Genomic DNA, 27,561 nt, shown 5'->3' with positions numbered 1-27,561 from the left:
GTACACCTCATGCACACGGCTCCGTACACCTCGTACACACACGGCTCAGCTCCATACACACACGGCTCTGCTACATCCACCCTGTAAACACCTCCTGACCTCACACATACGCTGCCTTACCCTCCTCCGGCGCCATGGCAACCAGCAAAGTCCTGTACACTGAGGTCCTCCTCCCGAATCCGATCATGTGACCCATGACTCCTCCCATCCTGTGACCTCATCACAGGTCCTGTGCACAGAGCAGCCATTATGTGCTGGCCGGGTGCAGGGAGCTCTCAGCTGACCGACCGGGTGATTCACATACCTCCCAACCAGTGCGGGACAATTAATGTCCCGCCCGGGATCGCGGGGCTGACTGTCAAAATCAGGACAGTCCCGCTGGATCCGGGACGGTTGGGAGGTATGCTCCAGTACATGAGGTGATAATGGAGGAGCACACAATGTCCGAGGTAAAACTTTCCTGTATGTGAGTGAGATGACACTACACTAGTACATGAGGTGATAATGGAGGAGCACACAATGTCTGAGGTAAAACTTTCCTGTATGTGAGTGAGATGACACTACACTAGTACATGAGGTGATAATGGAGGAGCACACAATGTCCGAGGTAAAACTTTCCTGTATGTGAGTGAGATGACACTACACTAGTACATGAGGTGATAATGGAGGAGCACATAATGTCTGAGGTAAAACTTTCCTGTATGTGAGTGAGATGACACTACTCCAGTACATGAGGTGATAATGGAGGAGCACACAATGTCTGAGGTAAAACTTTCCTGTATGTGAGTGAGATGACACTACACTAGTACATGAGGTGATAATGGAGGAGCACACAATGTCTGAGGTAAAACTTTCCTGTATGTGAGTGAGATGACACTACACTAGTACATGAGGTGATAATGGAGGAGCACACAATGTCTGAGGTAAAACTTTCCTGTATGTGAGTGAGATGACACTACACTAGTACATGAGGTGATAATGGAGGAGCACACAATGTCCGAGGTAAAACTTTCCTGTATGTGAGTGAGATGACACTACACTAGTACATGAGGTGATAATGGAGGAGCACACAATGTCTGAGGTAAAACTTTCCTGTATGTGAGTGAGATGACACTACACTAGTACATGAGGTGATAATGGAGGAGCACACAATGTCCGAGGTAAAACTTTCCTGTATGTGAGTGAGATGACACTACACTAGTACATGAGGTGATAATGGAGGAGCACACAATGTCTGAGGTAAAACTTTCCTGTATGTGAGTGAGATGACACTACACTAGTACATGAGGTGATAATGGAGGAGCACACAATGTCTGAGGTAAAACTTTCCTGTATGTGAGTGAGATGACACTACACTAGTACATGAGGTGATAATGGAGGAGCACACAATGTCTGAGGTAAAACTTTCCTGTATGTGAGTGAGATGACACTACTCCAGTACATGAGGTGATAATGGAGGAGCACACAATGTCTGAGGTAAAACTTTCCTGTATGTGAGTGAGATGACACTACACCAGTACATGAGGTGATAATGGAGGAGCACACAATGTCCGAGGTAAAACTTTCCTGTATGTGAGTGAGATGACACTACACTAGTACATGAGGTGATAATGGAGGAGCACACAATGTCCGAGGTAAAACTTTCCTGTATGTGAGTGAGATGACACTACACTAGTACATGAGGTGATAATGGAGGAGCACACAATGTCCGAGGTAAAACTTTCCTGTATGTGAGTGAGATGACACTACACTAGTACATGAGGTGATAATGGAGGAGCACACAATGTCCGAGGTAAAACTTTCCTGTATGTGAGTGAGATGACACTACACTAGTACATGAGGTGATAATGGAGGAGCACACAATGTCCGAGGTAAAACTTTCCTGTATGTGAGTGAGATGACACTACACTAGTACATGAGGTGATAATGGAGGAGCACACAATGTCCGAGGTAAAACTTTCCTGTATGTGAGTGAGATGACACTACACTAGTACATGAGGTGATAATGGAGGAGCACACAATGTCTGAGGTAAAACTTTCCTGTATGTGAGTGAGATGACACTACACTAGTACATGAGGTGATAATGGAGGAGCACACAATGTCTGAGGTAAAACTTTCCTGTATGTGAGTGAGATGACACTACATTAGTACATGAGGTGATAATGGAGGAGCACACAATGTCCGAGGTAAAACTTTCCTGTATGTGAGTGAGATGACACTACACTAGTACATGAGGTGATAATGGTGGAGCACACAATGTCTGAGGTAAAACTTTCCTGTATGTGAGTGAGATGACACTACACTAGTACATGAGGTGATAATGGAGGAGCACACAATGTCCGAGGTAAAACTTTCCTGTATGTGAGTGAGATGACACTACACTAGTACATGAGGTGATAATGGAGGAGCACACAATGTCTGAGGTAAAACTTTCCTGTATGTGAGTGAGATGACACTACTCCAGTACATGAGGTGATAATGGAGGAGCACACAATGTACGAGGTAAAACTTTCCTGCATGTGAGTGAGATGACACTACACTAGTACATGAGGTGATAATGGAGGAGCCGCGTGTGTACGAGGTGTACTGAGTGGAGCCGCGTGTACGAGGTGTACGATGTTACAATAGGACATTTGTGCATGGGGTGATGCTTTTTAAATACAAGTCAATTAAATCAAATTAAGATTTTTGTTACAAATGGAGGTGGTGGAAGTGATAGCTTAGAGATCTAGAGTCAGTCTGGTGGAGGTGTGAACTATGTCCATGTAGTGAGTCAAAAGTATTTATATTGTTTTTTCTGTCTAACACTGTGCCACAATATAATCTTTTATTGTACATCAGTGGTAAACAATGAATGTAATATGGCACATGCTTGGGAACCTTGGCCCCTTCAATTAGCTGAATGATGGCCAGCTACGGTTCAATACTCCTGCCAATCTGCTGTTTATCGCATATCTTTAGGCCATCAATTTTGTAGTCCCATTAATCCTTTTAATATAAAAGATATGATTAAAAGTCACTCATTATTGTGTTACTAAAGATAACCTGTCAGCAGATTTTGCTCATTAAACTACAGACACTGTCAGGTTGGCGATGTTAGGTCTCATTCCCACTTGCAAAAAAAAGAGGAAAAGTTCCAGCTTTTACCGGTAGCTGGAACTTTTCCTCTTTTTTTACACCTGCCAACACGAGTGGTCGGTTCGTGGTTCCATGCATGCTGGACTTCTACGTACTTCAACGGTGAGCTGGCATTACCTTTTTTCCATTTTCTGAATCATTCCAACTTGCAATGCGACAGGACGAGTGCAATTCTATAAAAATCAGATTGCATTTGCCCCAGAAGGTACGCGAACTCAGACCCCATTCAGGTGAATGGAGTGCCCGAACATCCGACGTTTGCCATTGTCATCTGCATGGTAGTGTGGCAAAGACAAGCTCTGAACGACAGTAAGACCATTTTGGCATCGGTTGATGAAAGAGTACTACTCTCATCAGCCTACGCCTGCTGATATCAGCGAGCGCATGTGCCGCTGATTGGAATATTCATCAGCCGGCACCTGTGATATAAATAAATAAAAAATGATGTGGGGTCTCTTCTATCTTCAATGACCAGCGCAGGCAAAACTGACTGTTACAGGCTGCAACCCCCAGCTCTCAGCTTTATCATGGCTGGTTATCAAGAATAAAAGGATCCCACGCTGTTTTTTTTTAAATTATTTAAATAAATGATTTAAAAAACTGGCATTGGGTCCCTCCCCATTTCTGACAACCAGCCTTACTAAAGCAAACAACTGGGGGCTGGTATTCTCAGACTGGTAAGAGGCCTTAGATATTGCCCATCCCCAACCTAAAAACAGCAGCCAGCAACAGCCCCAGAAAGGCACATCTATTAGATGCCCCAATTCTGACACTTTGCCCGGCTCTTACCACTGACCCTGGTGTGGTGGCAAGTGGGGTAATGGTTGTGGGGTTGATGTCAGTTGCTTTATGGCCGCTGACATCAGGCACATGAGTTAGCAATGAAGAGGCATCTATAAGTGGGAAACACTCGATGTTCAGGGTGCCTAACCCATACAGTAACTTGGACTTTCTGAATAAGTCCATGTTCGGGGTCCATGAATGTACACTAGGTATTCGGTACAGACCCCGAACTTTACTGTTTGGGTTTGCTCATCTCCAATTTGAAGGTATGAAGAATATTGGAGATATAATTCCATGTCAATCACCTGTACACTATTGGGCTTGGAATTATAAAAACTCTTTCAGCATGTGCTGTGATAACATGACATCTAGCCAGCCTCAAACAAAAGGATTCCCACCCTCTCTAGATCTGGTATGCAACCTTCTACAGGAAGACCCCTTGTGGACCCAAGCCATGTGGCCTGAATCTTTTGTTCAGCTAGTTAGGAATTCATAAAGGAGTTATGGAAATACTGTATGTCCTAGCTGTACATCATATATATTCCCGAGATCCCCAAACTAGAGCAAAAGTCTGTCTGGGTCTCGAGTCATTCTAACACGCACGGGTAGGAAGATAGAACAGCCAGTAGCAGCTAGGTAGCAGAATTGTGTTTAGTCTCTTTGAGTAGCAGAGGCCTGTTGGGATCCGATGGCACAGAACCGCTGCCCTAGGACCGCCCAGGAAGGAATTTTGTTCTTTCACAGGTTTTGGGAGATTTATCTCCAAACCTCCAGGGGAGGAGATTTAGGTTCACCCCACAGGGCAGGAGTGGGAGTGACCCAGAGGGTTAAATGCTTGTATGCAGCATTTGCCATAGCTTTTTCTTTGGGAAGTCACAAGGACATCGTGTGAGGACAAGTCACACACTGAGGGGAACCCAAGCCTCCCGTGTGGCACTCCTTCCCCTGCAAGCCAGGCCTTTTATCTAACTATATGTTCTATTTATACACTTTGTCCTTCCACTACTGTATTTGCATATCGGACCATTATATGTGTATAACCATTGTGTATATGTAATGTATTGTCTAGTGCGCCCTTAGGCTGCCGTCACACTGGCAGTATTTGACATCAGTATTTGTAAGCCAGAACCAGGAGTGTGTGATAAATTCAGAAGTGGTGCATATGTTTCTATTATACTTTTCCTCTAATTGTTCCACTCCTGGTTTTGGCTTACAAATACTGATGTAAAATACTGACCAAATACTGATAGAGTGATGGCAGCCTTAAGGCGATTAAATATATAGTTTAACCTTGGGCTGCTCTTTTATCTCAATCCACGAATCCACATGTCTGTTTCTTAGCCTAATCACATACTACTGGGGCTGGTTTCTGGTCCAATATAACCCTGGTTACAGACCAGGCGTATATCAAACTGGTTGCAGTCTTACCGGGCAGATAAGGTTCCGTTTCACTGGGGCTAGTGAAAGGGGCCTCTCGACTGCCAGGGCTGTGGGTGTGTGTGGCGCCAGGTCAGTGACTGCGCAGACCACCTTCTCTCACTCCCCGTACCTCCCTGGGCCCGTGTGAACAGGGGGAGCTTTGGGTTAAAAACTGTGCCAAGCTGACCTTACATGTCCCTAAGGGGTGTGGAATGTCACGTTGGGACAAGTGGGGAGACCTTGCCATGTGATCCCGCTTACGTAATATTAACGTCAAACAGGGTGGCGAGGTGTGGCTCCTTCAGACGTTTCTTCACAGAAGGTTTACGTTATCAATGATGATTTAGATCATTAACACACAACGGTTATCGCTGAGATCAAACAAGAAGTTCATAGAAATTATTTTCTGTATTGTAGCATGACATTTACATCACAAAGCATCCTGAGAGAACAGGTCCTACAACGGAGCCATACACCTTCCGAATTTTCTACGTTTTTATATTTTCTCTCTTGTGTTTCTTTTGATGTGAAGACCGATGTGATCTATCTTTAAAACATTTCCCACATATTGAGCATAAAAATGGCTTTTCCCCTGTGTGAATTCTCAGGTGTTGAATAAGAATGGCTTTATGACTAAAACATTTTCCACATTCTGAGCATGAAAAGGGTTTCTCCCCTGTGTGAGTTTTTACATGTTCGTTAAGACATGATTTCTGACTAAAACACTTATCACATTCAGGACATGAATATGGCTTCTCCCCTGTGTGAACTCTCTGATGAATCTCAAGAGCTTCTTTACGCATATAGCATTTTCCACATATCACACATGAAAAAGATTTCTCTCCGGTGTGGCTTTTCTGATGTCTCCTAAGTCGAGCTTTAACAATAAAAGATTTCCCACATTCCGAGCAAGAAAACGGATTCTCCCCTGTGTGAGTTCTTAGATGGTTTATAAGACTTGACTTGTGCGCAAAACTTTTTCCACATTCAGGACACGAATATGGCCTTTCTCCTGAATGTGTTCTCTGATGATTAGCAAGATCTGATTTATACTTGAAACATCTCACGCATTCTGAACATGAGTACGGCTTCTCCCCTGTGTGCCTCCTCTGATGTCCAACAAGAGCTGATTTATTTTTAAAACACCTCTCACACTCTGTACAAGAATATGGCCTTTCATCTAGGTGCTGATTAGATTTCTCTTTCCCATATTCAGAAAATACTAATATGTCATCAAGTCTATTTCCAGTGTTATTTTCTATAATCGGTGATTGATTTTCTGCTACTTCATAATAGGAAGATGAAATAACATTATTTTGGAAACTTCGCATCCAGTTTTCACCTGAAAAAGAGAAAAAAAACATCTCATTCACAGTAATTGATATTTAAAATTTTATATGAGGAAAAATTTATACTGCGAGCCAGAGATTTATCAGAACAGTCTGTATCCAAATGCTTTCTGATAATTGGATATATACATGGCCAGCCTTAGCTATGTGCGACCGCACAGGTTGTGGGCCGACTTCCCTCCTCCCTCTAAGCTCCCCGCACACTCTCCTGACAGATCACAGTTAGAATGAGAGAGGGGGTGAGGCCGGCACGACCGTGAGAAGTCTCTCGCTCCTCTCTTCTGGTCCCAGTCCACTTATTCAGAGAAAGGAGACAAAAATGAAGCTAGCACTGATTGGCCGAATGAAAGGAGATAAAAATGAAGCTAGCACTGATTGGCCGAACATTGGTATTGTGTGTACCAGCATAGCCACATCCGTTTGCACTATGCTCCACCCATTTTCCTCGTCTGAGGTTCTCCCCAATCTATAGCTGGTAGAGGGGCAGGTATTTAGCTATGGATTGGGGAGTACATTCCCTCACTGGAGCACTCCCCACTTGTAAAGTGGCTGCTGGCAGCCTAAACTAGCAGAGCTCAAAGACTACAGCAGAAAGCAAGGCTAGCACTCTGCAATTGCAAACATCCGGTCACCGCTGGCACTGAGAACAGCTGATACATAAAGTCTGGGAGGCAATTAAAAAGATTAGGGGTTTGGAGCACTTGACAAATTTTTCCCCGATATGGCAAAACGAGACTCTACCGGAATTTGATAAAATGGGAGAATTTAAAAATTGGATGAGACAGGGAATACAGTACATGGTTCAGATGCAGGATGCGCAGGGACTGGTGCCCTGTGGAAAGTTGCAGGGGGATTATGGGCTACCGGAGGTCTGCAGATTTCAATATGGGCAGTTTCGGCATGCTTATGTTATGCAGAGCAAGACGATGAATATGGAGATTCACAAGGATATATTGATTGATTATGTCTGCGCAGAGGGGGGAACAAAAGGGGTAGTGTCGGGCTTTTATAAGTGTTGGCCTAATGCATATTGATCTGCATGTATTGCAACAACTATTGTTTGTTTAATATGATGTGATATATATATCTGCATGCATATTGTTCACATGTCAACAAAGTTAAAAAAAAAAGGAGTCCTCATTTACAGACAGGATGTTCCTCCTCCCCTTTTCTTTGTGAGCACATTCTTGTGTGTGCAGCTGAAGCTGAAGGTCACAGCAGCTCTCTCTCTCTCAGAAACCCGATTGATCCTGTTCTCATGTTGTAAGCTGGATGTTCTTAATTCTTAATAAATGAACATTCTCTGTTGCTCGTTGTGGACATCACGCTGATTACCCCTCTGCTAACAATAAGGATCTAATGCATACTTTTATAAATAATTATCCTATTAGAGCACAGGGGAAATGGGAGAAGGAATTGGGGAGGATAGAGGAAGATAAATGGGAAGTGATTATGGAATTTATACCCCAATTATCGCTGAGTGAACCGGGCAGACTCTCGCAGATATATGTGCTCCATAGAGTATATAGGACTCCGGAATGGCTGTATAGAGCGGGTCTGAGACAGACTTCTGAGTGTCCTCGGTGCCGGGTGGAGGGGGCTGGAATTCTCCACATGTTATGGCAGTGTCCGAGTCTGAACCCATATTGGACAGTGGTGCTTAATGCCATTGGAGGAGCGTAGGGTTGTATGACTGAGAGGGATCCTGTGCGGTGTATACTGGGATATGTGGAGGAGGTCCGGGTACATAATAAATATAAAGTGGCAATAGCTAGATTATTATATAAACTGATCGCCAGATACTGGATAAGTGAAGATCCACCGACATTGAGGGAATTTTTCAGACAGTCTGACTATTGTGAATATGGAAAAAACATTTATGTTAAGAGAAAAGGCATAAGAACATTTGAGACACTGGACACCTTGGGTGGAGAGAAGATGACCCTGAACTTAGGTTATACCATGCATTATTCGCTGCTCTTGAATGTAATGGGGGAAGGGGAAGGGAGGGAGGACATTTCTGAAACTAATGACCATTGTTAATGTTGTTCTCATTGCGATTATTGTTTTATTGCTTTGTACCTTGAATTTGGTTAAATAAAAATGTATCTGATTTAAAAAAAATTAAAAAATAGAGGAGCAACTCTGTAATGAATGAGGCACATCATACTCCAGTGCTTTATTCATTAAAGGGATTGTCCACTACTCGGATAGCCCCTTCCCAATTGCTATATTCCCCCATGTAAAACACAAACAGCCTGTACTCTCCTCGCAGGCTGTTCTTATGCCACGTGAGCCTTGCAATGAGCGGCTGCGTCACTCTCACTCCCTTTGGACAAAACTGACACCTGGAAGAAGTGGGAGCTGCTGCTGCTGCTCTGACTTAATGTGAATGGCAGTTTCGTCCTAAAGAAGTGAGAGCGAAGTGGCTGCAAGGGTCACGTGGCATAAGAACATCATGCGAGCCCCAGGAGAGCAGGTGCCATCATTGCTGGAACAGCGCTGGCGCCGGAGGGAGAGTAGAGGCTGGTTTTATTTTATAAGGGAAGATATAGCAAGTGAGGAGTTGTCTAAGTAGTGGACAACCCCCTGAAAACTGGCATACAAAATTTGAAAATAGGGGCTTATGTGTGAAGAAAGCTTCAATCAATTTTTTAGGGTATAAAAGACATGCAGGTGTCCTGGGCAAAGAGTAGAAAAAGCAATGGAGCGAGGGGGGCATCAAAGGCAAATTTGGAACCATTTGGCCTAAGGCCGGCCCTGTATATAAATGACATGTATTAATATATCTTAATTATATCAAGCTACAGTATGTTACACTGCAGTCCCTTCTGCTGTAAGGTGCTCGGGGCAGAGAGCCATAGAATGGTAGAGTTGGACGGGACCTCCAGGGTCATCATGTCCAACCCCCTGCTCAAAGCAGGAGTCACTAAACCATCTCAGACACATGTCTGCCCAACCTCTGTGTGAAGGCTTCCATTGAAGGAGAACTCACCACCTCTCGTGTCCACCTGTTCCACTCACTGATCACCCTCACTGTCAAAAAGTTTTTCCATCTGTTAGTCCTGCCTCAGTCTTCATATCCCTATGTGTATGGGCAGAAAGTCTGCACTGCTAGATACTGATATTCCCGATAGGATGAAGTCAGAATATTCAGTGACTTACATAAGTATTCGCTCCCTTGGCTTTTTACCTATTTTGTTACATTACACCTGTGTACAAATATTTTTCTAATCTGATTTTTTTTGTTATGTATCAGCACTAAAGTTGGTGAAGTGAGAAAAATATAGGCATAAATTCAATTTACAGGGTCAAATAACTATAAATTGGTGTGTGCATATGTATTCACCCCTTTTGCAATGAAGCCCCTAAAAATTTCTGGTGCACTCAATTCCCTTCATAAGTCACATTAGTGAAAGGTAGTCCCCCTGTGTGAAATCATGTCAAATGTCACATGTCTGTCAGTATATACACTTTACCTTTTCTGTAAGGGCACAGAGGCTGCAACACCATTAACAAGAGGCACCACTAACCAAACACCATGAAGACCAAGGAGCTCTCCAAACAACACCTTGAAGACCAAGGAGATCTCCAAACAACACCATGAAGACCAAGGAGATCTCCAAACAACAACATGAAAACCAAGGAGTTCTCCAAACAACACCATGAAGACCAAGGAGACCTCCAAACACGTCAGGGACAAAGTTGTTGAGAAGAACAAGTCAGAGTTGGGTTATAAAGTACAATTTCCCAATCTCTGATGAGCACCATCAAAGGCATCATCATCATCAAATGGCAAGAACATGGTACACAACAAACCTCCCAAGAGAGGGACGCCCACCAAAACTCTGAGCTTGGGCTAGGAGGGCATTCATCGGAGATGCAGCACAGAGACCAAAGGTAACCCTGATGGAGCTGCAAGGCTGGACCCCAGTACTTGAAGGCTGCAGTGCTAACCACTGAGCCACCGTGCTGCCCAATAAAAAGAAAACCAAATGTTCACAGTTGTGGGCATATTCTTGACAAGAACTGATGCGAACCCTAAAACAAAACTGAAATTCCAGGTTGTGAGGGAGCAAAACACAAAAAAATGCTAAGGGGGTGAAGGCTTTCGCAGGCCACTGAAGATACAGAAGACAAGTCTATTAGGCAATAAGCTTGAATCCCTTTCCCGCATGTTTTGCGGCTCTAGACAGCCAATAAACACATGCCATGCATGGTAATGCCGGTAGCCAAGTTGGCTAATGGAATTCCTGTAATTAGCCAACCGCATCGTGTCATCAATTCTTATTTAAGACCATGTGATGCAACGCTCGCCACACTTTCCTCTAAAAGCAGTTTAGGTAGAGTTGTTCTGGGAGTGAGCGTAGGTTAGAGCAGGCATAAAGGCAGTGTTTATTAATTGCCATTATTGCAGTAATAGTATACCACTGCTGCACCATTAAAACAATAGCCCTTTTCATGGCTACACACTGTTGTTTCTGTAGTAAAATCACTGTTACCTGCATTCAGTGTTGGGATAGCTGGTGGAGGAGGAATAGTTTTGGATTAGAGGGGTTTATTCATTGTTATTTAAGCAGTACTTAATGGTACCACTGCTGTACCATTAAAACAATAGTCCTTTTCAGGGCTGCGTATTTTCTTTTGCCTTAAGGTACCTTCACACATAACGATATTGTTAACGATATCGTTGCTATTTGTGACGTAGCAACGATATCGTTAATGAAATCGTTATGTGTGACAGCGACCAACGATCAGGCCCCTGCTGGGAGATCGTTGGTCGCTGAATAAAGTCCAGAACTTTATTTCGTCGCTGGACTCCCTGGAGACATCGCTGGATCGGCGTGTGTGACACCGATTCAGCGATGTCTTCACTGGTAACCAGGGTAAACATCGGGTAACTAAGCGCAGGGCCGCGCTTAGTAACCCGATGTTTACCCTGGTTACCATGCTAAAAGTAAAAAAAACAAACAGTACATACTTACCTACAGCTGTCTGTCCTCCAGCGCTGCGCTCTGCACTCCTCCTGTACTGGCTGTGAGCCGGAAAGCAGAGCGGTGACGTCACCGCTCTGCTTTCCGGCTCCCAGACAGTACAGGAGGAGAGCAGAGAAGCAGCGCTGGAGGACAGACGGCTGTAGGTAAGTATGTACTGTTTGTTTTTTTTTACTTTTAGCATGGTAACCAGGGTAAACATCGGGTTACTAAGCGCGGCCCTGCGCTTAGTTACCCGATGTTTACCCTGGTTACCGGCATCGTTGGTCGCTGGAGAGCGGTCTGTGTGACAGCTCTCCAGCGACCAAACAGCGACGCTGCAGCGATTCGGATCGTTGTTGGTATCGCTGCAGCGTCGCTAAATGTGAAGGGGCCTTAACTGTTGCGGTAGCACAATAAACACAGACATCCACAAGACTTAGATTCCTGTCCCACTTTGCATGGGGTGCAGGACACCACTCTTGAAGCCAGAACAGTATAAACAGGTGGTCGGTTAGATGGCTGAACCTACAACCTGGCGGCAGCTCTGAAGGTAGGCAAGCTCCCATACGTGCCATGCCTAATCCATGTGCTCAACTTAGTTGTTTGGAGGTTTCTGAAAATCTACCCAGATTTGTCTGAGTTACTTGTGAAGGTACACAGCATGTGCTCCCATTTCCGCAAGTTGGCATCTGTCAGTGCTGCAGCAGCGCTTGCAAGTGCCAGCTCACCGACTGGTGTGGGACGTGATCACGCACTGGAACTCCACATTACACTTGTTGGCAAGGCTTTGTGAGCAACAGAGGACTGTAGTTGTAATACTAGCTACAACATGCCTATCGGTATTCAGGTCAGCCTCCGCACATAATCGACGAGTGGGCATGAATGTCTGACATCTGTGAGGTTCTACAAAACTTTGAAGACTCACCCAAGATGGTGAAAGGCAATGATGCCATAATCAGCGACACTATTCTGCTTCTGTGTTTATTCAAATGCTCGCTGCTCACAATTAAATAGTAGGCTTTGCATGTGGACCAGGTAGAGATGGAGACAGAAAGTACACAGGGTGATACAACCCAGCCCAGGCCCATCTCATCTTCTCAGGGTTATGGGTGATGATGAGGAAGATGAACAGGAGGTGGTTGCCTGCACTACGGAGGGTACTGCCAACATTGGCTTCATTCAGTCTGCTAATTGAGGATGGGCTGAAGCGGAGGAGGAGATTGAGAGTCATCCTTCTGGTGGGGACAGTGAAGTCTTGCCTGTTGGGAGTCTGGCACACATGGCTGACTATGTCCCTCTGACTTTCCCATGACCCTCTCATTATACTTATTTTGGCAGACACTGATTACTGGTTGTTCACCCTTCTCGAGCCACAACACAGGGAGAACTTTCAGTCTCTCTTTCCTGTGGCAGAGAGGACTATTAAAATTGTGCAATACCAGAATGCCCTAGTTGAACAATTAGTACAAAAATTCCAATCTGCCAATTCTGGTGGCAGAGGTTCCTTGGGCAACCAAGAAGGATACATGAAGAAGACACAACCAGGTTCAATAGAAACAGAGGAACACTATCAAAGGTCTGGGAAAATTTAATTTGACTCTTCTAGCACCCAAACTCTGATGCGCGGGTAGCCTGATAAGGAGGGAAAAGTTTTGGAAGATGGTGAAGGAGTACCTTGCCGACAGTACCAGCATTCTCCATGATTCTTCTGTGCTGTTGAACTATTTGGTATCCAAGCTAGACATGTGTCATGAACTGTCCTTCTACGCCTTGGAGGTGCTGGCCTGCCTTACATCTAGCATTTCGTCAGAGTGCTTTTTAGTGGGTGGTGACAGGTTGACATTTATCAAAATGAATAAGGCCTGGACTGGCCCAGATTTCTCAACCCCACTGGATGACAGCAGCAGAACATAAATCCAATTCAAAGGTTCCTTTTTCTCTGGTGTATTCCCATGCACCACTTCCCACTCAAAAAAGGGTATATGGTTAAAGGTTTCTTCTTGTTGTCCTCCTCCACCATATGAACAGGGTCATCATGTGGCACTTGCTCCAAATTTTTAGAGAGTCTGTATGATAATAATAAGTTATAATTTTTACAAGATGTGTATGAGGCCTACCTCTACAATTCTCTTACATATACAGGTGCTTCTCACAAAATTAGAATATCATCAGTTCTTCAATACAAAAAGTGAAACTCATATATAGAGTCATTACAGACAGAGTAATCTATTTCACGTATTTATTTCTGTTAATGTTGATGATTATGGCTTACAGCCGATGAAAACCCAAAGGTCATTATCTCAGTAAATTAGAATACTTTATAACACCAGCTTGAAAAATGATTTTAAAATCTGAAATGTTGGCCTACTGAAATGTATGTTCAGTAAATGCACTCAATACTTGGTCGCGGCTCCTTTTGCATCAATTACTCCATCAATGTGGCGTGGCATGGAGGCGATCAGCCTGTGGCACTAAGGGGTTATGGAAGCCCAGGTTGCTTTGATAGCAGCCTTCAGCTCATCAGCATTATTGGGTCTGGTGTCTCTCATCTTCCTCTTGACAATACCACATAGATTGTCTATGGGGTTAAGGTCAGGCAAGTTTGCTGCCAATCAAGCCCTGTGATACTGTTGTTTTTACACCAGGTATTGGTACTTTTGGTGGCAGTGTGGACAGGGGCCAAGTCCTGCTCGAGACTAACATTTCCATCTCCAAAATGCTCGTCAGCAAAGGGAAGCGTGAACTGCTCTAAAATGTCCTGGTAGACGACTGCGCTGACTTTGGTCTTGATAAAACACAGTGGACCTACACCAGCAGATGACATGGCTCCCCAAACCATCACTGATTGTGGAGACCTCACACTAGACCTCCAGCAGCTTGGATTGTGGCCTCTCCACTCTTCCGACTCTGGGACCTTAATTTCCAAATGAAATGCAAAATGTACTTTCATCTGAAAACACCTTAGACCACTGACAATAGTCCAGTTCTTTTCCTCCTTGGCCCAGGTAAGACACTTCTGGCGTTGTCTATTGGTCATGAGAGGCCTGACACTGTGTGTGGTGGCTCTTGAAGCAATGACTCCAGCAGCAGTCCACTCCTTGTGAATCTCCTCCACATTATTGAATGTCCTTTTCTTATTTCCTCCTTTACTATGTCATGTACTGCAGTCATAGGTGACGGGGAAAGATGGTGAGAGATCTCCAGGCTATTAAGGCATGGAGGAGGCATTTCTTTTTTATCTTTTTAATTTTTCCTTGCGTACAAGTCATTATACAGGATAGAATGTTTCCTAACATTTTTTCCTGTAAAATCCATTTTATCTTTGGTTTTGTATGTTTTATTGTCAGACCGTAAAAGTGGCGTAATTCTCTTACAAATATTTTTCCAGCAGCGACTTGGGAGTCATGGATGCGTCCAGGCGTCTTCCCCATGCTGTACCCATTCCATTTGAGCGCTGTTTCCATCCATTTTAGCGATTTTCCTTCTTCCGCCCCAGTCCTCTGGGTAGGGTCTTCCCATTGACTAGCATTATACTCGTGTCTCGAGTTGAGCTCATCCGATTGTCCGAGCACTAGAGCATTTTATTGGTCGATCATCACTAGTAACAATGTTTTGAACTTTTCACTTTCAGGCTCCATATCTCACCATCCACTGCTGCTTTGAACGTGAGACCACCATCATTTTATAGACAATCATCTTGGCTATCACATATATATAAATTTGATTTGCAGCTATTAAGCATATGATTAGTTATGCAGATTCTCGTCATGTCACTGCATTGTTACTGCTTTGCTCCTGGTGATGGAATCTTTCTTCCTGTATACTACAAATTACAACCTGATTATTACCCAATCAGCGATAAGATCATCATATGTAATGTTAGTTATTGATTTTCGGACCTTGGCGAACAAAAGCATGATACGCTTTTCCCAGCCTTCGGCCTTACATTCCACCACCACGGCCTGAAAAGTCATTTACCTTGAGAACATACAGAGACCGTCTGCGCCGAAAATGCCGATCATTGGGTGGCCCACCTTTATAATCCCTGACACTCCCTCACCCCAACAGACCCTGAAAGAAGCGAGATGAAAAGAGGGTCAGGGTGGGGGGAAGTGGTGCCTGACAATGTCTGCTGCTAATATTACCAACAGTAATGGATTTTTCTGTGGGTAGCTATTCTTTCACATATGTGTGTAGGAGAATTTGAGTATTTGTTACCTAGCGAGCAATACCATTTCCATGAGCCACATCAGTATATTTATATTCTCTTGTATTTTAATTATCGGGCCTTTACCACTTCCCTGTTCAATGAGGCATCTTTGTTTTTAATGTTTCGACCTGTAGGTATATTTCCAAACATGTTATATTTGGATTTGGTTATTCACTTTTTTGTTTCTAGGATATTCAGGATCTTCCTAGAACTGTAAGTCATATTCCGTGTTTAGTGTTATCCACTACAAACCTTCATATCAAAGGGACATTTATGGTATCGACTTCTCTCCATACAGCCCACAATCCCAACCCGATAATATTTCTCTGAGACTTGTAATAAAAGAACATGTTAATATCAACTGACACAACTGACTAGTCAAGGCATTCAGTAAGATCAGCAGATTTTATGTCAAGTACGGAGTTTATGAAAGTTCTTACCATTCACCGACATGGATAAGGGTTTTTCAGGTCCACTCATGGCACCACAATGACTTTCCTGCGAGGATCCCACATAAAATATGAGACAAAAAAATAAAATCTAACAGCAGTTTATCTCATATAAGCTGACTGTGAAAAACACTAGAAGTCATGAGCCAATTTGACCTAAGGGAAGGATCTGCTAAAGTGAATATCAGACGGAATCGGCATTGTGCTGTTATTTCCATCTACACGGCAGAACTGTACATTCATCCTCGCTAAATATTATTGGCCAAGTGAGTGTTCACATTTTTGGAAACTTAATATAACCTTTTATGAAATCAGAAACCATTTGTAGCCGCTACTGACCCCAGGGACACGGCGCCTACACTCCACTGCTGCTGGAGGTTAGTAGAAAGCTTCATTACATTAAAATGTAGAGGATTTCCATAAATCTCAGTTCCGTCTACCTGATGATCCAGGAGGACATTCTGCTTCTCCTCTGGACGATCCTGGGAATATAGAGGACTGGGACTTCTCTCTGGTGGATTTCTCGGACTGGACCCATCTATAGGAAATATACACAGGACTGAATACATCGTCTACATGTGATGATCAGATGATGGGGAGTCTAGGTCACATCAGACCCGGCCTCTCCTCTATATTCAGAATGGTCTCCTCTTACCCGGAGATGTGAGGAGCCGGTGATTCTCCATCATGACGTCCTTGTACAGATCCTTGTGTCCTTCTACATACTCCCACTCCTCCATGGAGAAATAGACAGTGACGTCCTGACACCTTATAGGAACCTGACACACACAATGACCCGTCATTAGCAGACCCCTCCCCCGGCGTTATTATATAATGTCCCAGCATTCCCGGCAGCGCTCACCTCTCCGCTCAGCAGCTCAGTGATCCTATTGGTCAGTTCTAGGATCTTCTGCTCATGTATCAGTGAATGAGGTGGAGGCTCGGTGATGTCACTTGGGGTCCTGCTCCGTCCTCCCGACACACGGGGGGTCACACACTCCCCAGACGACGTCTTCACCACTGTGTGATCCTGTGTATGAGGAGACGACGATCACTACATCTATTCTAAGGATCCTTCACCTTTCCCGTCATTTCCCTGCTTTATTCCTAGAGATCAGAGTGATGTGAAGATCTCACCTCTCCAGTGATCCAGTAGATTATCTCCAGGGTGAGATCTAATATCCGAGCAGCCATGTGGCTTCTGTCCTGCTCCATTCTTGCAGGGTCATCAATTGAAAGATTCAACATCTATAAAAAAAAAACTTTAGCAACAAAGGAACTCAGAACATCACTCCATCTTTCTCCTTCTAGACTTGTCCTCTGCCTTTGATACATTCGACCACTCTTTCCTATTACAAAGTTCTGATCTCTTGGTATCACAGGCTCAGCTGTCTCCTGGGTCTCCCTCATACGTTAGAAAATTAACATTTTGTGTCTCCCATTTAAATTCCATCTCTATATGTTGTCCTTTTTCTGTTGGAGTCCCTTAAGGTTTTTCTTGCTCCCTTACTCGTTTCCATCTTTACCTTTCTCCTGGAAAAGCCCACTAGATCTTATGGCTTTCATTATCACGTTTTAAGCTGATGAGACTCAGAATCACCTCTCTGACCCAGATGTCCCAGGATCCATCAGATGTTTCCTTCTCCATCTTTGTAAAATTCAATTACTTTTTTTCACTGTTATGATTTTTGGGGGAGATTAGGATCTGGCATGTTTGATTTTCATACTGCCAATATTTTTTACTCTGAGAGATAACACGTTGCCAGAAGAGAGGTAGAGTGAACCCTCCTGTATATGGAGAGTTGGGTGAGGTAACTGCCGGCCATTGTTTGACCATCAGTCATATAAAGTGTATGTGGGGGGACTTAATTTTCAGGTTTTGAGAAGGAAGATACAAGGCACAGTATGGTACATAGACACTTCTATGACAAAGATGTTCCAAAGATTAGACAGAGACAGCAACAACATGATGTGGAATGTCAATCTTTCAAGAATATAAAAGCTCAAGTTTCACAAACAATAGTGGAGTCCAAATTAAACGTTGGGTGGTTTATCACATCTTTGGGAAGCTGAGTTGAAATTCCCTAGCCACACTCAGGCCTGATTACTGCCACACCTATTCTACTTCAAGAAACCACTTAAATAGGACCTACCTGACAAAGTGAAGTCGATCAAAAGAACCTCAAAAGCTAGATATCATGCCGCAATCCAAAGAAATTCTGGAACAAATGATAAACAAAGCAATTGAGATCTATCAGTCTTGAAAAACCTCTGAATGGCTTAAGAAAAACAAAATTAAGACTTTGGAGTGGCCTAGTTAAAATCCTGACCTTAATCCGATTGAGATGCTGTGGCGTGATCTTAAAAAGGTGGTTCATGCTCGGAACCCTTCAATGTGGCGGAATTACAACAATTCTGCAAAGAGCAGACTTAGAGCAACTAAAATTTCTCCAGAGTGTAGTAAAAGACTCACTGCCAGTTATCGCAAAAGCTTGATTGCAGTTTTTGCTGCCAAGGGCCCAACCAGTTGTTATGTTTAAGAGGCAGTCACATTTTCACACAGGGCCCTGTAAGTTTGGATTTCGTTTTCCCTTAATAATAAAGACCCTCATTTATAAACAGCATTTTGTGAATACTTCTGTTATGTTTGCCTAATATTTACATTTGTTTGGTGATCAGAAACATTTAAGTGTGACAAACATGCAAAAGAATAAGAACAAGGGGGGGGGACAAAAACTTGCATATTTTAAACCAATCCAAAATATTAATGTATTTTTCTGCATAAAAAAAAACAACTATGTAATCATCAGGTCCTGCAGAAGTTCTCATTACGAGCAATGCAACGAGGGAAGCTACTAAAGTCGGTGACAGGACCTGCTGCTTCTGTTTCATTGCGGGATCTGTAACTATTATCCCGTGAGGCTGTGACGTAATTTTCCAATGATGTGTGATTACAGCTACAATCAATCATTGTAAACTTATAATGCTTGGCGGTAATCGTGTTGAGTTGCTTCCTGCAGCCCTTAATTAAAAAATATACTCACTTCTGCTCCTTCCTAAACTGTCAACTGTTCTCCTTCGACGTCTCCTTCACTGACTGCACATGGAACAGGGCCTTCATGTACAAAAGAAAAAATAACTGACAAATCCAAAAATAACCTCCCCCAATACATCTCAGCCTCAATCTCCTGATACCTCCACACATAATCTCCAGTATATAACCTGTCCTCTCCATACATCTCCGCCCTAATCTCATGATACCTCCCCACACGTAATCTCCAGTATATAACCTGTCCTCTCCATACATCTCTTCCCTAATCTCCTGATACCTCCCCACACATAATCTCCAGTATATAACCTGTCCTCTCCATACATCTCTTCCCTAATGTCCTGATACCTCCCCACACACAATCTCCATTATATAACCTGTCCTCTCCATACATCTCTGCCCTAATCTCCTGATACCTCCTCACACATAATCTCCAGGATATAACCTGTCCTCTCCATACATCTCTGCCCTAATCTCCTGATACCTCCCCACACACAATCTCCAGTATATAACCTGTCCTCTCCATACATCTCTGCCCTAATCTCTTGATACCTCCTCACACATAATCTCCAGTATATAACCTGTCCTCTCCATACATCTCTGCCCTAATCTCCTGATACCTCCACACGTAATCTCCAGTAACCTGTCCTCTCCATACATCTCTGCCCTAATCTCCTGATACCTCCACACGTAATCTCCAGTATATAACCTGTCCTCTCCATACATCTCTGCCCTAATCTCCCGATACCTCCACACATAATCTCCAGTATATAACCTGTCCTCTCCATACATCTCCGCCCTAATCTCATGATACCTCCCCACACGTAATCTCCAGTATATAACCTGTCCTCTCCATACATCTCTTCCCTAATCTCCTGATACCTCCCCACACATAATCTCCAGTATATAACCTGTCCTCTCCATACATCTCTTCCCTAATGTCCTGATACCTCCCCACACACAATCTCCATTATATAACCTGTCCTCTCCATACATCTCTGCCCTAACCTCCTGATACCTCCCCACACACAATCTCCATTATATAACCTGTCCTCTCCATACATCTCTGCCCTAATCTCCTGATACCTCCTCACACATAATCTCCAGGATATAACCTGTCCTCTCCATACATCTCTGCCCTAATCTCCTGATACCTCCCCACACACAATCTCCAGTATATAACCTGTCCTCTCCATACATCTCTGCCCTAATCTCTTGATACCTCCTCACACATAATCTCCAGTATATAACCTGTCCTCTCCATACATCTCTGCCCTAATCTCCTGATACCTCCACACGTAATCTCCAGTAACCTGTCCTCTCCATACATCTCTGCCCTAATCTCCTGATACCTCCACACGTAATCTCCAGTATATAACCTGTCCTCTCCATACATCTCTGCCCTAATCTCCCGATACCTCCACACATAATCTCCAGTATATAACCTATCCTCTCCATACATCTCTGCCCTAATCTCCTGATACATCCTCACACATAATCTCCAGTATATAACCTGTCCTCTCCATACATCTCTGCACTAATCTCCTGATACCTCCACACGTAATCTCCAGTATATGACCTGTCCTCTCCATACATCTCTGCCCTAATCTCCTGATACCTCCACACGTAATCTCAAGTATATAACCTGTCCTCTCCATACATCTCTGCCCTAATCTCCTGATACCTCCTCACACATAATCTCCAGTATATATCCTGTCCTCTCCATACATCTCTGCCCTAATCTCCTGATATCTCCCCACACATAATCTCCAACATATAACCTGTCCTCTCCATACACCTCTGCCCTAATCTCCTGATACCTCCCCACACATAATCTCCAGTATATAACCTGTCCTCTCCATACATTTCTGTCCTAATCTCCCGATACCTCCCCACACAATCTCCAGTAAATAACCTGTCCTCTCCATACATCTCTGCACTAATCTCCTGATACCTCCACACATAATCTCCAGGATATATCCTGTCCTCTCCATACGTCTCTGCCCTAATCTCCTCACACATAATTTCCAGTATATAACCTGCCCTCTCCATACATCTCTGCTCTAATCTCCCGATACCTCCACACGTAATCTCCATTATATAACCTGTCCTCTCCATACATCTCTGCCCTAATCTCCTGATACCTCCTCACACATAATCTCCAGTATATAACCTGTCCTCTCCATACATCTCTGCCCTAATCTCCTGATACCTCCCCACACACAATCTCCAGTATATAACCTGTCCTCTCCATACATATCTGCCCTAATCTCCCGATACCTCCACACACAATCTCCAGAATATAACCTGTCCTCTCCATACACCTCTGCCCTAATCTCCTGATACCGCCACATGTAATCTCCAGTATATATCCTGTCCTCTCCATACATCTCTGCACTAATCTCCTGATACCTCCACACGTAATCTCCAGTATATAACCTGTCCTCTCCATACATCTCTGCCCTAATCTCCTGATACCTCCTCACACATAATCTCCAGTATATATCCTGTCCTGTCCATACATCTCTGCCCTAATCTCCTGATACCTCCCCACACATAATCTCCAGTATATAACCTGTCCTCTCCATACACCTCTGCCCTAATCTCCTGATACCTCCCCACACATAATCTCCAGTATATAACCTGTCCTCTCCATACATTTCTGTCCTAATCTCCCGATACCTCCCCACACAATCTCCAGTAAATAACCTGTCCTCTCCATACATCTCTGCACTAATCTCCTGATACCTCCACACATAATCTCCAGGATATATCCTGTCCTCTCCATACGTCTCTGCCCTAATCTCCTCACACATAATCTCCAGTATATAACCTGCCCTCTCCATACATCTCTGCCCTAATCTCCTGATACCTCCTCACACATAATCTCCAGTATATAGCCTGTCCTCTCCATATATCTCTGCCCTAATCTCCTAATACCTCCCCACACATAATCTCCAGTATATAACCTGTCCTCTCCATACAACTCTGCCCTAATCTCCTGATACCTACCCACACATAATCTCCAGTATATAACCTGTCCTCTCCATACATTTCTGTCCTAATCTCCCGATACCTCCCCACACAATCTCCAGTAAATAACCTGTCCTCTTCATACATCTCTGCACTAATCTCCTGAAACCTCCACACATAATCTCCAGGATATATCCTGTCCTCTCCATACGTCTCTGCCCTAATCTCACACATAATCTCCTGTATATAACCTGCCCTCTCCATACATCTCTGCCCTAATCTCCTGATACATCCTCACACATAATCTCCAGTATATAACCTGTCCTCTCCATACATCTCTGCCCTAATCTCCTGATACCTCCCACACATAATCTCCAGTATATAACTTATCCTCTCCATACATCTATGCCCTAATATTCTGATACCTCCCCACACATAATCTCCAGTATATAACCTGTCCTCTCCATACATCTCTGCCCTAATCTCCTGATACCTCCACACATAATCTCCAGTATATAACCTGTCCTCTCCATACATCTCTGCCCTAATCTCCTGATACCTCCCCACACATAATCTCCAGTATATAACCTGTCCTCTCCATACATTTCTGTCCTAATCTCCCGATACCTCCCCACACAATCTCCAGTAAATAACCTGTCCTCTCCATACATCTCTGCACTAATCTCCTGATACCTCCACACATAATCTCCAGTATATAACCTGTCCTCTCCATACATCTCTGTCCTAATCTCCTGATACCTCCACACATAATCTCCAGTATATAACCTTTCCTCTCCATACATCTCTGCCCTAATCTCCTGATACCTCCCCACACATAATCTCCACTATATAACCTGTCATCTCTATACATCTCTGCCCTAATCTCCTGATACTTCCCCACACATAATCTCCATTATATAACCTGTCCTCTCCATACATCTCTGCCCTAATCTCCTGATACTTCCCCACACATAATCTCCAGTGTATAACCTGTCCTTTCCATACATCTCTGTCCTAATCTCCTGATATCTCCCCACAAATAATCTCCAGTATATAACCTGTCCTCTCCATACATCTCTGCCCTAATCTCCTGATACTTCCCCACACATAATCTTCAGTATATAACCTGTCCTCGCCATACATCTCTGCCCTAATCTCCTGATACCTCCCCACGCATATTCTCCAGTATATAACCTGTCCTCTTCATCCATCTCTGCCCCAATCTCCTGATGCTTCCCGACACATAATCTCCAGTATATAACCTGTCATCTCCATACATCTCTACCCTAATCTCCTGATGCCTCCCACACAATCTCCAGTATATAACTGTCCTCTCCATACATCTCTGTCCTAATCTCCTGATATCTCCCACACATAATCTCCAGTACATAACCTGTCATCTCCATACATCTCTGTCCTAATCTCCTGATACCTCCCCACACATAATCTCCAGTATATAACATTTCCTCTCCATACATCTCTGCCCTAATCTCCTGATACCTCTCACACATAATCTCCAGTATATAACCTGTCCTCTCCATACATCTCTGCCCTAATCTCCTGATACCTCCTCACACATAATCTCCAGTATATAACCTGTCCTCTCCATACATCTCTGCCCTAATCTCCTGATACCTCCCACACATAATCTCCAGTATATAACCTGTCCTCTCAATATATCTCTGTCCTAATCTCCTGATACCTCCCCACACACAATCTCCAGTATATAACCTGTCCTCTCCATACATCTCTGCCCTAATCTCCTGATACCTCCCACACATAATCTCCAGTATATAACCTGTCCTCACCATACATCTCTGCCCTAATCTCCTGATACCTCCCCACGCATAATCTCCAGGATATAACCTGTCCTCTCCATATATCTGTCCTAATCTCCTGATACCTCCCCACGCATAATCTCCAGTATATAACCTGTCCTCTCCATACATCTCTGTCCTAATCTCCTGATATCTCCCACACATAATCTCCAGTACATAACCTGTCATCTCCATACATCTCTGTCCTAATCTCCTGATACCTCCCCACACATAATCTCCAGTATATAACCTCTCCTCTCCATACATCTCTGCCCTAATCTCCTGATACCTCCTCACACATAATCTCCAGTATATAACCTGTCCTCTCCATACATCTCTGCCCTAATCTCCTGATACCTCCACACATAATCTCCAGTATATAACCTGTCCTCTCCATATATCTCTGCACTAATCTCCTGATACCTCCTCACACATAATCTCCAGTATATAACCTGTCCTCTCCATACATCTCTGCCCTAATCTCCTGATACCTCCACACATAATCTCCAGTATATAACCTGTCCTCTCCATATATCTCTGCACTAATCTCCTGATACCTCCCACACATAATCTTCAGTATATAACCTGTCCTCTCCATACATCTCTGCCCTAATCTCCTGATACCTCCACACATAATCTCCAGTATATAACCTGTCCTCTCCATACATCTCTGCCCTAATCTCCTGATACCTCCCACACATAATCTCCAGTATATAACCTGTCCTCTCAATATATCTCTGTCCTAATCTCCTGATACCTCCCCACACACAATCTCCAGTATATAACCTGTCCTCTCCATACATCTCTGCCCTAATCTCCTGATACCTCCCACACATAATCTCCAGTATATAACCTGTCCTCACCATACATCTCTGCCCTAATCTCCTGATACCTCCCCACGCATAATCTCCAGGATATAACCTGTCCTCTCCATATATCTGTCCTAATCTCCTGATACCTCCCCACGCATAATCTCCAGTATATAACCTGTCCTCTCCATACATCTCTGTCCTAATCTCCTGATATCTCCCACACATAATCTCCAGTACATAACCTGTCATCTCCATACATCTCTGTCCTAATCTCCTGATACCTCCCCACACATAATCTCCAGTATATAACCTGTCCTCTCCATACATCTCTGCCCTAATCTCCTGATACCTCCTCACACATAATCTCCAGTATATAACCTGTCCTCTCCATACATCTCTGCCCTAATCTCCTGATACCTCCACACATAATCTCCAGTATATAACCTGTCCTCTCCATATATCTCTGCACTAATCTCCTGATACCTCCTCACACATAATCTCCAGTATATAACCTGTCCTCTCCATACATCTCTGCCCTAATCTCCTGATACCTCCACACATAATCTCCAGTATATAACCTGTCCTCTCCATATATCTCTGCACTAATCTCCTGATACCTCCCACACATAATCTTCAGTATATAACCTGTCCTCTCCATACATCTCTGCCCTAATCTCCTGATACCTCCACACATAATCTCCAGTATATAACCTGTCCTCTCCATATATCTCTGCACTAATCTCCTGATACCTCCTCACACATAATCTCCAGTATATAACCTGTCCTCTCCATACATCTCTGCCCTAATCTCCTGATACCTCCCACACATAATCTCCAGTATATAACCTGTCCTCTCCATATATCTCTGCCCTAATCTCCTGATACCTCTGCGGACTGTGAGCAGACAGGAGGGCGCGTAGGAAACACCAATGTCCCTGAGCTGCGGTCACCGTGTCTTCTCCAATCTCCAGGGAGGTTTTTTGTGATGTTGTCTGTGTCTCTGTTCTCCAGCATGTGAGGCAGGAAGTGTAGCAGGAGGGGGCGGGGTTTAGGCAGCAGACTTCCTGTCCCTGCAGTGAGCGCGGCCATCTTGTTGGTGGAGTCTCCTAGTTCCCAGGACTCGCAGTATTACACATGGAGGCAGCAGGTGGCTGCTCCTCCTGAGAAGAGGTTACATACAAATTACAGATATCGCTTACAGTAAACAAACTAACAATGACGGACTGAAACAGAGGGGCAATGACGGACTGATACAGAGGGGCAATGACGGACTGATACAGAGGGGCGAGGACCCTGCCCTTGCAGGTTTACATTCTACAGGATTATGGGGAAGGAGACAATAGGTTGAGGGTTGCAGGAGCTCCGGTGTTGGTGAGGTGGTAGCTCCGATAGTGATGAGGAGGCAGTGGGGTCAGTGCAGGCTGTAGGCTTTCCTGAAGAGGTGGGTTTTCAGGTTCCGTCTGAAGGATCCGAATGTGGTTGACAGTCGGACGTGTTGGGGCAGAGAGTTCCAGAGGATGGGGGATATTCGGGAGAAGTCTTGGAGGCGGTTGGATGAGGAGCGGATAAGTATGGAGAGTAGGAGGTCTTGGGAGGACCGGAGGTCACGTGAGGGAAGATATCAGGAGATTAGTTCAGAGATATATAGAGGAGACAGGTTGTGGACGGCTTTGAAGGTCAGTGTTAGTAATTTGAACTGGATACGCTGAGGGAATGGGAGCCAGTGAAGAGATTTGCAGAGGGGGGAAGAGGAGGATTAGCGAGGAGAGAGATGAATTAGTCGGGCAGCAGAGTTAAGGATAGACATCCTTATATCATGTATCAAGGCTGACGGTGTTTTTATGTCTATATTTGGACAAGATATGGATTACTAGGCACAACGTTAATAATGCCTCAATACGCCTGACTATTGGTCTATCATAGTGTAGGGTCCGAGGTGGACCTGACTGTGAGGTGATGTGCATCCAAAGCTTTATTGGTTAAGGGCGCTCCTTGATATAGGAATTATTCTGTACTTATACATTTTTGGCGCTGATGCCTGGATTTCATGCAGTTATTATATGGTCAAGGACGCTCTAAATGAGCTTTGGAATGTCTGGTAACTATACCAACTTTTTTATATCTTAGTCCAGTCTGGCGGTGATGCTATTAGGTCACTAAATCGGTACCTGTTAACTGATTGATATCTTGATCTATCTAAATATTTGGCACTGTGAAGTCTAGTCTGATGAAAGTGACCTAACTATGAGATGTACCTGGCGAGATGCCATTTGGTAAAATAAACTGTATCTGCAACGCACTAATGGTGATATACATCTGAACACACAGCAAAACTGATTCAAGGTGTATTAGAGTTACTTTAAAATTAGGTGCGTTCCTTAATAAGCTATAAAAGTATGGTAGCAATGTCTACCTCTTGATCTTCATAACTGTATCTGATGGTGATGTTATTGGATCTATATCTATAAATTATTGGAAGTACGTTAATAACATCAATTTATTCATTTTTTAGTTTTTTCTGGCGGTGATGCCATTAGGTCATTAAAACTTTATTTACAACTTACTTCCATCTCTACCTTAAAACC

At 43.9% G+C, this 27,561-nt stretch overlaps 1 protein-coding gene across 2 annotated transcripts; it reads right to left on the bottom strand.

Annotated features, from left to right (window-relative positions):
* Window positions 1-5,730: 5,730 nt before the first annotated feature.
* On the bottom strand, window positions 5,731-25,990 carry LOC138671394 (zinc finger protein 1 homolog). 2 transcript variants are annotated; one of them, XM_069759534.1, is made up of 9 exons: window positions 25,862-25,990; window positions 19,370-19,440; window positions 18,479-18,544; window positions 17,463-17,573; window positions 17,188-17,355; window positions 16,981-17,104; window positions 16,766-16,863; window positions 16,317-16,374; window positions 5,731-6,683 (listed from the first exon to the last, which is right to left on the bottom strand). In XM_069759534.1, exons 4-9 carry the CDS (start codon window positions 17,571-17,573, stop codon window positions 5,830-5,832), a joined length of 1,413 nt encoding a protein of 470 aa, XP_069615635.1. In that variant the 5' UTR covers window positions 18,479-18,544; window positions 19,370-19,440; window positions 25,862-25,990; the 3' UTR covers window positions 5,731-5,829. The 2 variants fall into 2 exon arrangements, with proteins under 2 accessions (XP_069615635.1, XP_069615636.1); XM_069759535.1 differs by lacking the exons at window positions 19,370-19,440; window positions 25,862-25,990 and adding an exon at window positions 18,656-19,324.
* Window positions 25,991-27,561: the final 1,571 nt, after the last annotated feature.

Source organism: Ranitomeya imitator, chromosome 3, assembly GCF_032444005.1.
Source record: "Ranitomeya imitator isolate aRanImi1 chromosome 3, aRanImi1.pri, whole genome shotgun sequence".
NCBI lineage: Eukaryota > Metazoa > Chordata > Amphibia > Anura > Dendrobatidae > Ranitomeya > Ranitomeya imitator.
This window is presented reverse-complemented; position numbering and strand designations above follow the sequence as displayed.